At 39.7% G+C, this 12,222-nt stretch overlaps 1 protein-coding gene across 2 annotated transcripts in view; it reads left to right on the top strand.

Annotated features, from left to right (window-relative positions):
- NTRK3 (neurotrophic receptor tyrosine kinase 3) overlaps window positions 1-12,222 on the top strand; it is a 295,014-nt gene that overhangs the window by 113,421 nt on the left and 169,371 nt on the right. For both annotated transcript variants that reach the window (XM_039358815.1, XM_039358816.1), the window contains exons 6-11: window positions 1,617-1,759; window positions 3,118-3,259; window positions 5,107-5,403; window positions 8,714-8,737; window positions 11,161-11,227; window position 11,633. In XM_039358815.1, coding sequence (XP_039214749.1) covers window positions 1,617-1,759; window positions 3,118-3,259; window positions 5,107-5,403; window positions 8,714-8,737; window positions 11,161-11,227; window position 11,633 — 674 coding nt within the window. The remainder of the gene's footprint in view (window positions 1-1,616; window positions 1,760-3,117; window positions 3,260-5,106; window positions 5,404-8,713; window positions 8,738-11,160; window positions 11,228-11,632; window positions 11,634-12,222) is intronic.

Below are 12,222 nucleotides of genomic sequence, written 5' to 3'. Positions count from 1 at the left end.
ACTCGTGGACTTCAACTCCCAGAATTCCTGAGCCAGCCATGCTGAGGGGAAAGGGAGAGGTTTCCATGCTGAGCCATGCTGGCTCAGGAATTCTGGGAGTTGCATGAGGGGGCCATAGTTCCCCCATGCTGGCTGAGGAATTCTGGGAGTTGAAGTCCACGAGTCATAAAAGAGCCAAGGTTGCCTACCTCTTGCATAGGGGAATAGTTTCTAAAGAGTGGGGTGAAGAAGCTATGGTGTTTTGCTTTGGCCATGTACAGATAGTCTTTGACTTACGACTACAGTTGAGCCCAAGACCTTTGTGGCTAAGCAAAACAGTTGTTAAGTAAACTGCTTGCAGTTGTTAAATTGGTAACACGGTTGTTAAGTGAATCTGGCTTCCCCATTGATTTTGCATGTCAGAAGGGCGCAAAAGGGGATCACATGATTTTGGGACACTGCAACGGTCACAAAGATGAACCAGTTGCAAAGCGTCTGAATTTTGATCGTGTGACCTCAGGGATGTTGCAACGGTTGTAAGTGTGAAAAATGGTCATAAATCATTTTTCCAGTGCTGTTGTAACTTTGGACATTCACTAGATGGCTGGTTGTCGGTCAAGGATTAGCTGTAAACTATGGGATCTATGCACCTTACGAAGAATGGCAACTGTGAAAACAGGTGTATGCATATTTTCCCAGATGGTGAATTTGCACAAACCTACTTATCTTTTCCAGAAAGCTTTAGAAAAGCCACCCATGATCCCCAAGAAAACTCAATTTGACATTCACTGTATCAAGAATTTAATCTAGGACAGATGCGACTTTAAGATCAGCCACGTGTTTTCCTGCTGCTTCTCCCCCCCCTTTTTTTCCAGGCCTCTTAATTATTTTGCCTGATGAAGAGTTATTGGTAATTTGACAAAGTTGCACACTTTGTGATAGTTCCCAGAAGACCAGCCTAGTTGGTTTGCTTTAGTAAATAATGATTTCTTTATTTATAAAAAAAAATATTCTCCAACAAAGAGTCTTGTGTACCTTAAAGGAATGCTTCATGTAGCCAACTGTCATGTCATGTTTGCATCTATGGATTTTTAAAACAATGTTTATTGTAGCCAGGATGGCTATTGTTGCTATATGGGGAACATTCTATAGCCTTCTAACTATCAGCTTCTTATCCTTATTAGTCCTTATATGAAATAAAGGTTTTATTTGGATTGAATGTGTCTAGATGGAGTTCAGCTGTACATTTTTCTTTATGAGGATTCTTGAAAAACAAAAAGATCCATTAGCATTCACTACCATTTCTGTACAGTGGTTAAGAATGAAGACAACTCTACTGCGGTTGTACATAATTGCGAACATAGTGTACTGCAATATGTCCAGCATCTCTTACCTAAATTGGGATTTCCAGTACAAGGGTAGTAGAAAAATAAATTTTCTCCCTGAGACATATCAACGCTGTAGAAATATGGGAAGTATAAAATACTTTACGTCTCCCCAGGCTCTCAGTTTACAACGTTGTAAGTCAGATTAGGTTTAAAACCAGTTTAGGAAAATGAGGGTTGTAATTTATGTTGATCTGCTTTGGTTAAACATCTCTTGACATAACCATGTTGATGTTGGCTGGCTTCCTCCAGATTTGCCCGAGATCAGTGTCAGCCATGTGAATCTGACCGTCTGTGAAGGTGAAAATGCTGTTATCACATGCAATGGGTCCGGTTCTCCTTTGCCAGATGTTGACTGGATTGTGGTCAACCTGCGCTCTATCAACACGCATCAGGTAAGAAGATAAAGTTAAATTGAAACATAGAAAACTGACAACATAGAAAGACTTAGTGGTCCATCAAGTCTGCCCTTTGAGTTCATTTTCCTTCCTTCCTTCCTTCCTTCCTTCCTTCCTTCCTTCCTTCCTTCCTTCCTTCCTTCGCTCTCTCTCCCTCCTTTCCTTCCTTCCTTCATCCCTCGCTCCCTCGCTCCCTCCCTCCCTCTTTCTTTCCTTCCTTCCTTCCTTCCTCCTCCCTCCCTCTTTCTTTCTTTCCTTCCTTCCTTCCTCCCTCCCTCCTTCTTTCCTTCCTTCCTTCACTCCCCCTCCCTCCCTCCTTCCTCCCTCCCTCCTTCTTTCCTTCCTTCCTTCCCCCCTACCTCCTCCTCCTTCCTTCATCCCTCCCTCCCTCCTCTCTCTCTCCTTCCTTCCTTTCCTTCCTTCCTTCCTTTCCTTCCTTCCTTCCTTCCTTCCTTCCTTCCTTCCTTCCTTCCTTCCTTCCTATATTATTTTTATTTTTGTTGGATGATGGACATGTGTTTGGTCCGAGCGTGTTTAAACTCAGTTACTGATTTTTGATCCACTACCTCCTCTGGAAGTTGGTTTCAAGCTTCCACTACTCTTTCTGTAAAGTGACACTTCCTAACATGACTTCGGAACTTCCCTCCTGTCAATTTGAGCTTATGCCCCAATGTTCTTGATTTTTGCTTAATAATAACGAAGCTCCCTTGCTTTTTTCCCCAAAAGAATTTCAAACAATTATTCTGCCTACCTGGGGAATCATGTCAAAGGTTTTTCTTTCTTTCATCCTTTAATTTCAGACGGTTTGGGGTATTTATAAAAAGTTTAATGTTGTGCTTTAAAGCCGTGTGCTCCAATCTGGATGCTTTTCAGATTTATGGAATATACTGGTGGTCCTCAACGTATAGCCACAACTGAGCCCAAAATTTCTGTTGTTAGTCAATTTTGCCCCATTTTGCCCCTTTCTTGCTACAGTGAAGTGAATCCCTGCAGTTGTTAAGTTAGCAACATGGTTGTTAAGTGAATCTGGCTTCCCCCATTGACGTTGCTTGTCAGAAGGTCACAAAAAGAGATCACGTGACTCTGGGATACAGCAACAGTCATAAAGTATGAACCAGTTGCCATGCAGATGAATTTTGATCACGTGATTATGGGGACGCTGCAACGGTCGTAAGTGTGAAAAACAGTCATAAGTCACTCTTTTTCAGTGCCATTGTAACTTTGAACAATCACTCGACAAACTGATGTCAGTTGAATCTCATCTATTTGGGCAAGGCTGTTCTGGGACATTCAGTCGAGGTGGGATCAGTTCTTATTTATTTGATGTTAACTATCTTTCTGCTGGTGATTTTCAGACAAATGCCAACTGGACTAATGTTCATTCCATCAATTTAACCCTGGTGAATGTAACCAGTGAAGACAATGGGTTCCTGCTCACATGCATAGCTGAGAATGTGGTAGGAATGTCTAATGCCAGCGTACTTCTCACTGTATACTGTAAGTCAATGGGGGAGGGGAGAAGAGATGGGTTCAAAGAGGGAAAATTCCATTATGGGAGGATTTTGTGCACTTTTCCTGAGTCAGAACTTAGCTGGAGAACCTGTCCTTTAAAAAAATATGTGTGTGTATTGAGACCTGGGACATTTCTTGCAAGTATGTTGAGATTCTTCCAGGATTTATTAGGATGAAAAATGGAAGAGCAATATTAGTACTTACAATGGCCAGCTTACAGCATAGAGTAAGGTGGCCCTTGGATGTTGTGGAACTGCAATTCCCAGCATCAGAAATCAATCCAACATTAAGCCTGCTTCCAGTTGGGATTTCTGGGAGCTGTAGTTAAGAAACATCTGAAGGACCTCAGATTCTTCATCCCAACGTAGACTTAATACAACTTTCACTCAGCATATTAATGAAATTCCCAGTGCAGCTGTCAGACTGAAAAAGCGTTGCTCACTTCTAATAGTAATGGCCTGCTGAGTTTGGCAGCAAGTAAAAATTAAAAAGATGCATTAAGCTGCCAGTAGACTTCAAATGCACATGTAGCTTCACTTTTCCTTTTTGAAGCTTCTCTTGTGGCATGCTAACTGGTCCACTGTGGCTTTCAGTCTGAGAATTTGACAGTGAAGAGACTTATATTTGGGTGAAGGCTCTAACATTTGAATGAGATGAGTCATATCCTTGGAAATCTGTGCTAATATGCATGTACTTACTTGCCTTTCTGGATCATGTGAGTGGCAGAAATCTCCACAGAATGCCTATGGAATCCCGTACAGCCTGTTTTTATACACAGTAGTATAAATGTAGATTTCTACCCGTGTGTAGCAAGAAAGCAATAAATGAAATATTGAAAAGGATCTGAATGGTCCATAATATTGATAGTCCTATCAAATGACTTAAAGCTGCATTATGTAAACTCAGTTGATTGCATATACCAAACTGTACTGAAATATTTAAGGAATGGGCTTTTTCCTTGTTGTGACTAGGCCATGGTTTGTTTACATCCACATTGTTTACATTTACATAGGTTTCAAGAACTGCTAGAAACAGGACAGTGTTGGCAATTTTTCCACGATTTTAAAATGCAATATTATTTTCTTATTTCTGTACAAAACCTGCAAAAGAAAGGTGGGGGAATCTGTGGGTTTTGCCACTTAATTTTGGTAACCCAACCTTGGAGAAGGATATGTACCATTTAGGCCATGGCATTGTCCACCCTTGCAGTATATCATCATGCTATAATTTAAAGAGTTTGAAATCTTTGATTCCAGGTTTATTTTCTCTATTTTCTGTTGCATTGCTCATAAAAAATCAAGCAAGTTTCATATCATATGTAGGCCACAGCTTTCCCAGCCTATATTATCAGGAGCTGAACTGTTTGCCATTCAGGGAAATTTAGATGCAAAGCACCCCCAACTTAATACCCACCCTTCCTTCCTTCCTTCCTTCCTTCCTTCCTTCCTTCCTTCCTTCCTCCCTCCCTCCCTCCCTCCCTCTCTCCCTCCCTCCTTTTCTAATCCTTCCTTCCTCCCTCCCTCCCTCCCTCCCTCCTTTTCTAATTCTTTCTCCCTTCCTTCCTTCCTTCCTTCCTTCCTTCCTTCCTTCCTTCCTTCCTTCCTTCCTTCCTTCCTTCCTTCCTTGTTAGGAAAATGTATATTTTAATATATTGCAGATGAGACTTTACATGATCTTAAAGTACAAATGGAATGTTTGACTATTTGAAAGTTGAATCCAGTTGTGCTTTCAACAGAGTTTAGAGAAAACATGGTCCATCTGTGATTTTTTTTCCTCCTTAACACTTTTGGACGACCGTTAATGTTTGTTTGCCTCTCTCTTCCACTATTTAGCTCCTCCCCGTATCCTCAGCCTACTGGAACCTATTCGGCATATGGAACACTGTATTGAGTTTTCGGTGCATGGGAACCCTCCACCCCAAATTCATTGGCTGTACAATGGCCAGTTTCTTAGACAGACGGCCTTCATCCACATGGATGTCTACCAGGGTGGGGATATCACAGATGGCTGTTTGCTGTTCAACCATCCCACTCATTACAACAATGGCAACTACACCATCGTGGCTACCAACTACTTGGGAACAGCCAACCAGACCGTCAGAGGACATTTTTTGGAGAAACCATTTCCAAGTGAGAGATTGACAAGTTTATAGCAAGGGGCGGGCAAGCTTTTTTGTATCTTTTTAATATATATATATATATATATATATATATATATATATATATATATATATATATAGGGGTTACAAGTGCACTTTTTTAAAAATGCAATTTTTTAAATGATGACATCTGTGTACTCCAAAGTCAGCATGGTTAGCGGGGAAACTAAATTGATGTTCAGCCTCAATCATGCAAGTTCAACTGAGAACTTTGGACCATCATTGCCTCTTGGCCCAACCCATCCCATCCCAGATGTTTGTTTGTTTTTTAATATGGGGATAAACTTATGGAGAGATTGTAATGAACATCAGTTTGAGCTTTTGTTGAAAGTCGGGGTATAAATCTAACCAATGAAATGATATGGGGCTAGCCTCCTTCATTTCAAGAGTAATGCTGAGAATTAAAGGGGTGAGTGCTTATATTACATTTTGGTTGAGACATATAAATGCAAAACATAAAGGAAGCTTTATAATAGGAGGATCCAATTAGACAATATGCAATATTCATATTGTGCTGCTCCACTTGGGTTTTTAAAAAAATTACTCTATTTGCACTGTGTAACTCTAAGTGCACATCAAATTTCTTTACAGCACATAATAAAGTTTGTTTACATGCAATGTGGAGTACCTAATTTCTTCTCTATGGAATGGACTCCCCCCCCCCAAAGATGAGGACTGAGCCCAGCGACTGAGTGTTGATTCTAGGCCAGTTATTGTCTCTCAGCCTAGCCTAGCCTACCTCTAAAGGATGGTTACTGTGAAGAACAAATTCAGCTCCCGAAAGAAAGGTGGGAAGTATCCCTAATGAATGAATAAGCAATAACATTAGGACAACAACCAAAGTGGAACAGTACAATGTGAATATTTAATTTAATTTAATTTTGCCTTCAGTGCCATTTGTAGTAAATAATTTACTACAGTGTTTCTGTTACTGAGGAAGATTTTGCAGCTTTTTTCCAAGTAGAAGAAAAGAGAAATTCCTCTTGGCTTGAACGGTGATGGTGCTCCTTCTGTTCCTCCTTTTCCTAACAAATCTCACTAACACATGAGTCATGCCCGGCTAGGGTTTCAATTCTTGGTTTCCAAATCTCTTGGAGAAGGCCCCACTTGAAAAGCTATCGTAAACAGCATAACCCAGATCTAACTCTTATCTCCCTGCCCCAAAATAAAAACTGAAGCTACTGGATCAAATCTGGTTTCAACTGAACCACTCCAGATACTAATAAGTGCATGTACAAAAGACATCCAGACTATCTGATTTGATCTGACAATTTTAACTGAATCGTTGCTTTGATTCGGAAAGTTGATTAAGAGTTTGATTGGATCATATTAAAGTTAAATTTCCAAAATGAAACGCCACATACCCTCGATTAACTGATAGAATTCATCACCGCAACCTGTGAGGAAGGGTCTCCTTGTGGATGACCTTTAAAAGGGGGGTTTTGGTAATGAATGGAAGGCAAACCTATTAGAGCTATTTGATGCAGTAACTAAATGGAACTTCCATGTTCAGAAGGATAATACCTTTGAGTAGTGGATCCGGGGAGATACATAAATGGGGAACGTTATCAGTAGGTCAGCTGTTTGGAGATGATCTGGCTGGCTCTTGTTGAAAGTTGGATGACCGACTAAGCAATCTTTTGTCCAGTTGCCCATAAAGGGAAAATCAAGAAGGAATGGATGGAAACTTTTCAAAGAAAGATCCAACCTAGAACTAAGGAGAACTTTCCTGACAGTGAGAACAATTAATCAGTGGAACAGTTTGCCTCCAGAAGTTACCAGAAGTTGTCAGTGTTTCATCATTGGATAGACTGGATAGTCATTTGTCCAGAATGGTATAGGGTCTCCTGTTGGACTAGAGGACCTCCAAGGTCACTTCCAACTTCGTTATTCTGTAATTCTGCTCTTCTATGCAGGAATAACTGCCCCCCAAAAAGTTGCTCTGTCTATAAGAGCATGAATAAGAGTCCAGAATTAACACCTTTTTCTCTTTTCAACAAATGAGGTTGCCGTGTAGCTAAAGCAACAGGATTTACATATTGCTTTCTTCTTTTTATCTTAAGAAAGTCCTAGTGGAATTGTTTTTTTTTTCAGGCATTTAGACATGCATATTACCATCTGGCCTGCTGTCATAAGAATGCAGAGCACCTATTAGTCACCTCCCACAATAAAAGTTGACATTTTGTAATATAGGGAAAGCACAATGCCAGAGATACCCTGATTTATTATTTGTGTTTTGTCTTCATGGAACCTTATTAATGATATATAGAGCGGATTAAAAATCCAAATCTTATGGTTGAAGAAGTTGTTAAGATAGAGAAAAATGCATTTAGAATTTCTGGGCAGATAAGCTTCTAACTAAGGTGCAATTCACACAAATAGCATGTGTTGTTTTGAAACCATTTCCCCATGCTGACTGCGGAATTTAGGGAGTCCACAGGTCTCAAAATTGCCAAGATTGGACACTCCAATATTAAGCTCTACGGATAAGCAGAGTTTTTGGTTTGGAGACCAAATACGCACCCTGAATTCCACTCTGCATCTAATTAGCTTGGAATACTTTAAGTATAGCTACTTACATACCACTTCTAAAAAGACAAGATAAGATAAGATAACCTTTATTGTCATTTTTATACTGTGGGCACAATGGCACACATCAAAAATGAAATTTAGTTGCCCGCTCTCAAAGTGAAACACATACATGACACACACCTAAAACATACGATGTACAACATATGTATAGACCCACATCCCTATATATACGTAGCAATAAATATTAAATATTGTCCATCTTGAATATATAATTATTAATTAAAGGGGATGACTCTTGCATATGGTAGATTTTAATGCAGCTAATATAATTTAAATAAGATTTTAGTTCACTATCCTGTAATGGGGAAGACTGTGCCTGATTATTAAATATTAACAATTGATAGCTAAATTGGGCTCCTTTAACTCCCATTATTTTGTAAATCAGATCTGAAGCAGCCTTCTAAAACAGAAGATTTTTTTTATAGAGGAATGTTGTCTGTAATGTCCTCTGTAAATTAGGGCATGGGGCTACTTCCTACTCAACACCCACCCCTTCATATGCCTTCATATACCCTATTTCAAGACTTATTTGAAAATTCTTTTAAATCAGAGAAGCGGAATTCAGCCAGTAGCTTACTGTTTACTAATAGCATCACAATTGTTCTCCAATGATACTAATAACCATTCTCTCTCTCTTTCTCTCTCTCTCTCTCCTCCCTTCGTCTTTATCTCTGTTTTGTTTTTTACAGGCATTTCAGATATCTTTGTCACATGTAAGTTATTTCCTTGCCTGTTTGACCAGACTACAATTCCTCTGCATTATTCAGACCTTTAACCAAGGATTTTTGTTTTTGTTAGAACAGTAAGAACAAATTTTAGGTAGGGATCCATGGGCAGGACATCCCTGGGAGAAATCAGGAAAAAAAATTGAACATAATAATTTTATTAAGTTATATGCCACCTGTTTCTCAGTAGCTCTGGATTGCTTACCCAAATATTTTTGAGGGTATAAAGCAGGGGTCTTCAAATGTGGCCCTTTTATGACTTGCGGACTTCAACTCCCAGAATTCCTCAGCCAAGCTTGCTGGGTGAGGAATTCTGGGAGTTGAAGTCCACAAGTCATAAAAGGGCCACGTTTGAAGACCCCTGGTATAAAGGCAGCAGGTTTGCTAAAAGTAACATGTGAGTTGTGTGGATATCTCCCTTGACAAAGTGCTTCATTACACAGAGGTTTTAGGACATCCCAATCAAAGCACTGAGAGGACTGGATTGAAATAACTGCTCCCTTTAACCTGATGATCAGACCTCTAGCCATGTTGTATGTTGACATACTGTAGATCAAAGAGAAAGGATTGCTCGTCTTTAACTTTTGGGAATCTGGTGTTGCATCCCTTTGAAGAATGATTTGTCTCCTATTGGGGAATGAATTAGATTCTGCGCATGCATTATGCATGAATTGTGTGCTTTCACACAATCTTGGCTGGAGTTGCTTCGCATACCTGTGGCTTATTGAACAAATCACATTGTATTGGTTCTGCATTGCATAATAAGTTGTAAACTAACCACCGTGGATGAATTAAGGCGAAACCAGAACTAACCAAACGATGGCACGTGGGGTGATGTTTTAATCCAGCTCCTCTGGATAACATTTTTAACTTCAGTTTGATGACATATAGCCTTAATCTTGAAGCTTGCATCTGCCAGGCGTTAAACCTGCTCACATAATACAGTCTAACTGAATTGGCGGGCATGAAGATGGGAACAATATTGGGAATTCACTGAGATTGAAAAATAAAAAGCACTTCATCACGAAAAAAGAGCTAGAGTGCACACTTCAATCTGGAGAATTTCAGTGACATTCTCTTTTGCATTGAGGAAAAAAAAAAGATTTAAAGCACATTTTCTTTCATCCAGTTGAATTTTTCTGCAGATCACACTAGTGCAGGGGCAGGCAACCTTGGCTCTTTTATGACTGGGGGATTTCAACTCCCAGAACATGCTGGCTCAGGAATTCTGGGAGTTGAAGTCCACAAGTCATAAAAGAGCCAAGGTTGCCTACCCCTGCACTAGTATTTCCTAATTTGTTAAGGGAAAGCTCCTTAGGTTATGAGTGCTTATATAGCTAAAACAGTACCAGCTTTTCCTGGGATTTAATGGAAGTAAAAATAAAAGAAATGAGGGGTGGTGAGGGAGGGAGGAGAGAACGCAGAAACAGCTCTGTTGAAGATGTTACCTTTTCTCATTGATCACGAAAGGGAAAGCTAGATGAGTGAAGGGAAAAGAATATTGAGAAAAGGCATGGCTGGCTGGTCACCTGACTAGGCACATTCCATACTGTGACATTTTGCTGTAGGTTTCACACACAAGCTACCGTATATCATTTCAGAAGAAAACATGACAGCCCCTGAAAAGTGGATATGCTCCTTTTGACAAACAAGTGTAAATTGTCATCAGATTAAAGTTAGCATTTTTTTAAAAAAAAGGGGGGGGTAGGAAAAGAGAGAGGGCTCCCTTTCTTTCTTCTTTCATCCAAATCAAGATTGCAGGAAAAAAGAACTTGTCCCAGGGACAGACAACTGAAATTTAGAACTTCTATCAGACATGGAGATAGTCATTGGTTCAAGAGTTGGAATCTACATGTCCAAAGGCAATATACCAGCCAAGACAGCCCATCTTGGTCCTTCCAACTCTAATTCAGCATCCTTTTAGTTTTTGTTATTTTTTAAAAGTTGATTGGATGCCTGGGTTAGGGTGTTACTCTAAAAAGATGTTAACTTAAACTTCTCTGTGCCTTTTCACCAACGGATGGCAGAGATTGCTAATTTAGATCAGCAGAACCATTAATTGAGATAAATATGACAGCAGAGAGAGAGGAGTATCCAAATAACAGCATCAACCTAGAAATAAAGAGACTGTTTTAAAAGCTTCCTGAGTAGAACATTCATTAATACAACTTGGAGTAGCGAGCAGGGGGAAAAAATGGGAAAAACATAAGTACAGGATGCTTCAACTGGATGTGGGAAGGAAATAAATTATAAGACAATATTGGGGTAGGTGTAGGAAGGAATGAACAGGGATTTTTCTAAGAGTTAATCATATATTATATACATACCATGTGAAATACAATATCTTGTATGTACAATTTTTTCTGAGCTGTGAAATAAACTTTTTTTTTCTTTTGTTCCTTTGGTTTCAGATGAGTACAGTCCAAGCCCTTCCCCTCTTATCACAGTGACACATAAGCCAGAGGAAGACACCTTGGGGTAAGATCTTTGTGACTTCACAGTGGGAAATAATTTTATCTGAACCGCTGATTTATATTTTGGAGGTTTCTGTGGGACCGCAGCTTAACACCTTGTCTACCCAGAAATATCATATGAACCACAATTACTGGGTTCCCTTGAGATGATAAGTCAAAGCCCAGCTAACTCACTCATATCATCAATAATCCTGGCCAGGGCTCTGGTTTACTAGCTGCTTCCATGTTGTTGATCTAGCACTGTGCTGCTGGATAGAACATAGTCATGTGTATGATTGCAGAATCAAACAAATATCATCCTATCATTCTCCTTTAGAGGACTCTTCTTTAGAATGTATTCCTAGGAAAGGAGATTGCTTGACAGCTCTTGGGAGAAAGAACATCAGACATGCCTTTTTGAGTTGCAAAGAGTCCTCCTTCCTGCCTGATTTCAAGAAGGAAACTAAATACGTCCTTATTTCTCAGGAGCATGGGAATCACAGAAGGTCAATAAGTTGGACTGCCCGTTTATGAAAGTAAAATGACTTCCCAGTGAATGGAATCCTATTCAACACACACAGAGACACACTCACACTGAAATAAGGACTTGGATCCCTCTAGGAACTTGCAGATGAGCAGGTTTAAGGTGTTGAAATCAAAATAAAATATTATTTTATTGATATTTTAAACATCATCATCATCTCTCACTCTTATATCCAGGCTAGTGCGAGAACCAAATGTCTTTAGCTAATTGGTTCTTCTGGGCTGTGATCTGTTAATTTAATTTGACAATTGCCAATATTTCAGATGGGAAAATAGATACTGCTGAACTGCAGTTCCCAACATATCCCACCACTGGTCATAAATCGGATTCCTAACCTAAAGTCGTCCTGTTGTAAAGGACAGTTTTTGCAGTCCAGATCTGCTCCCCTGCCCTTCATCCCTCTCCCTTCTCCCCTTTCTGATTTAATGCCTAGATTATTTATTTGTTTTAATGGTAATTGAAAAAGGCTTCATTTT

The sequence above is a fragment of the Crotalus tigris genome, unplaced genomic scaffold (assembly GCF_016545835.1).
Source record: "Crotalus tigris isolate CLP2741 ecotype Arizona unplaced genomic scaffold, ASM1654583v1 scf7180000019068.10715455, whole genome shotgun sequence".
Lineage (NCBI taxonomy): Eukaryota > Metazoa > Chordata > Lepidosauria > Squamata > Viperidae > Crotalus > Crotalus tigris.
This window is presented reverse-complemented; position numbering and strand designations above follow the sequence as displayed.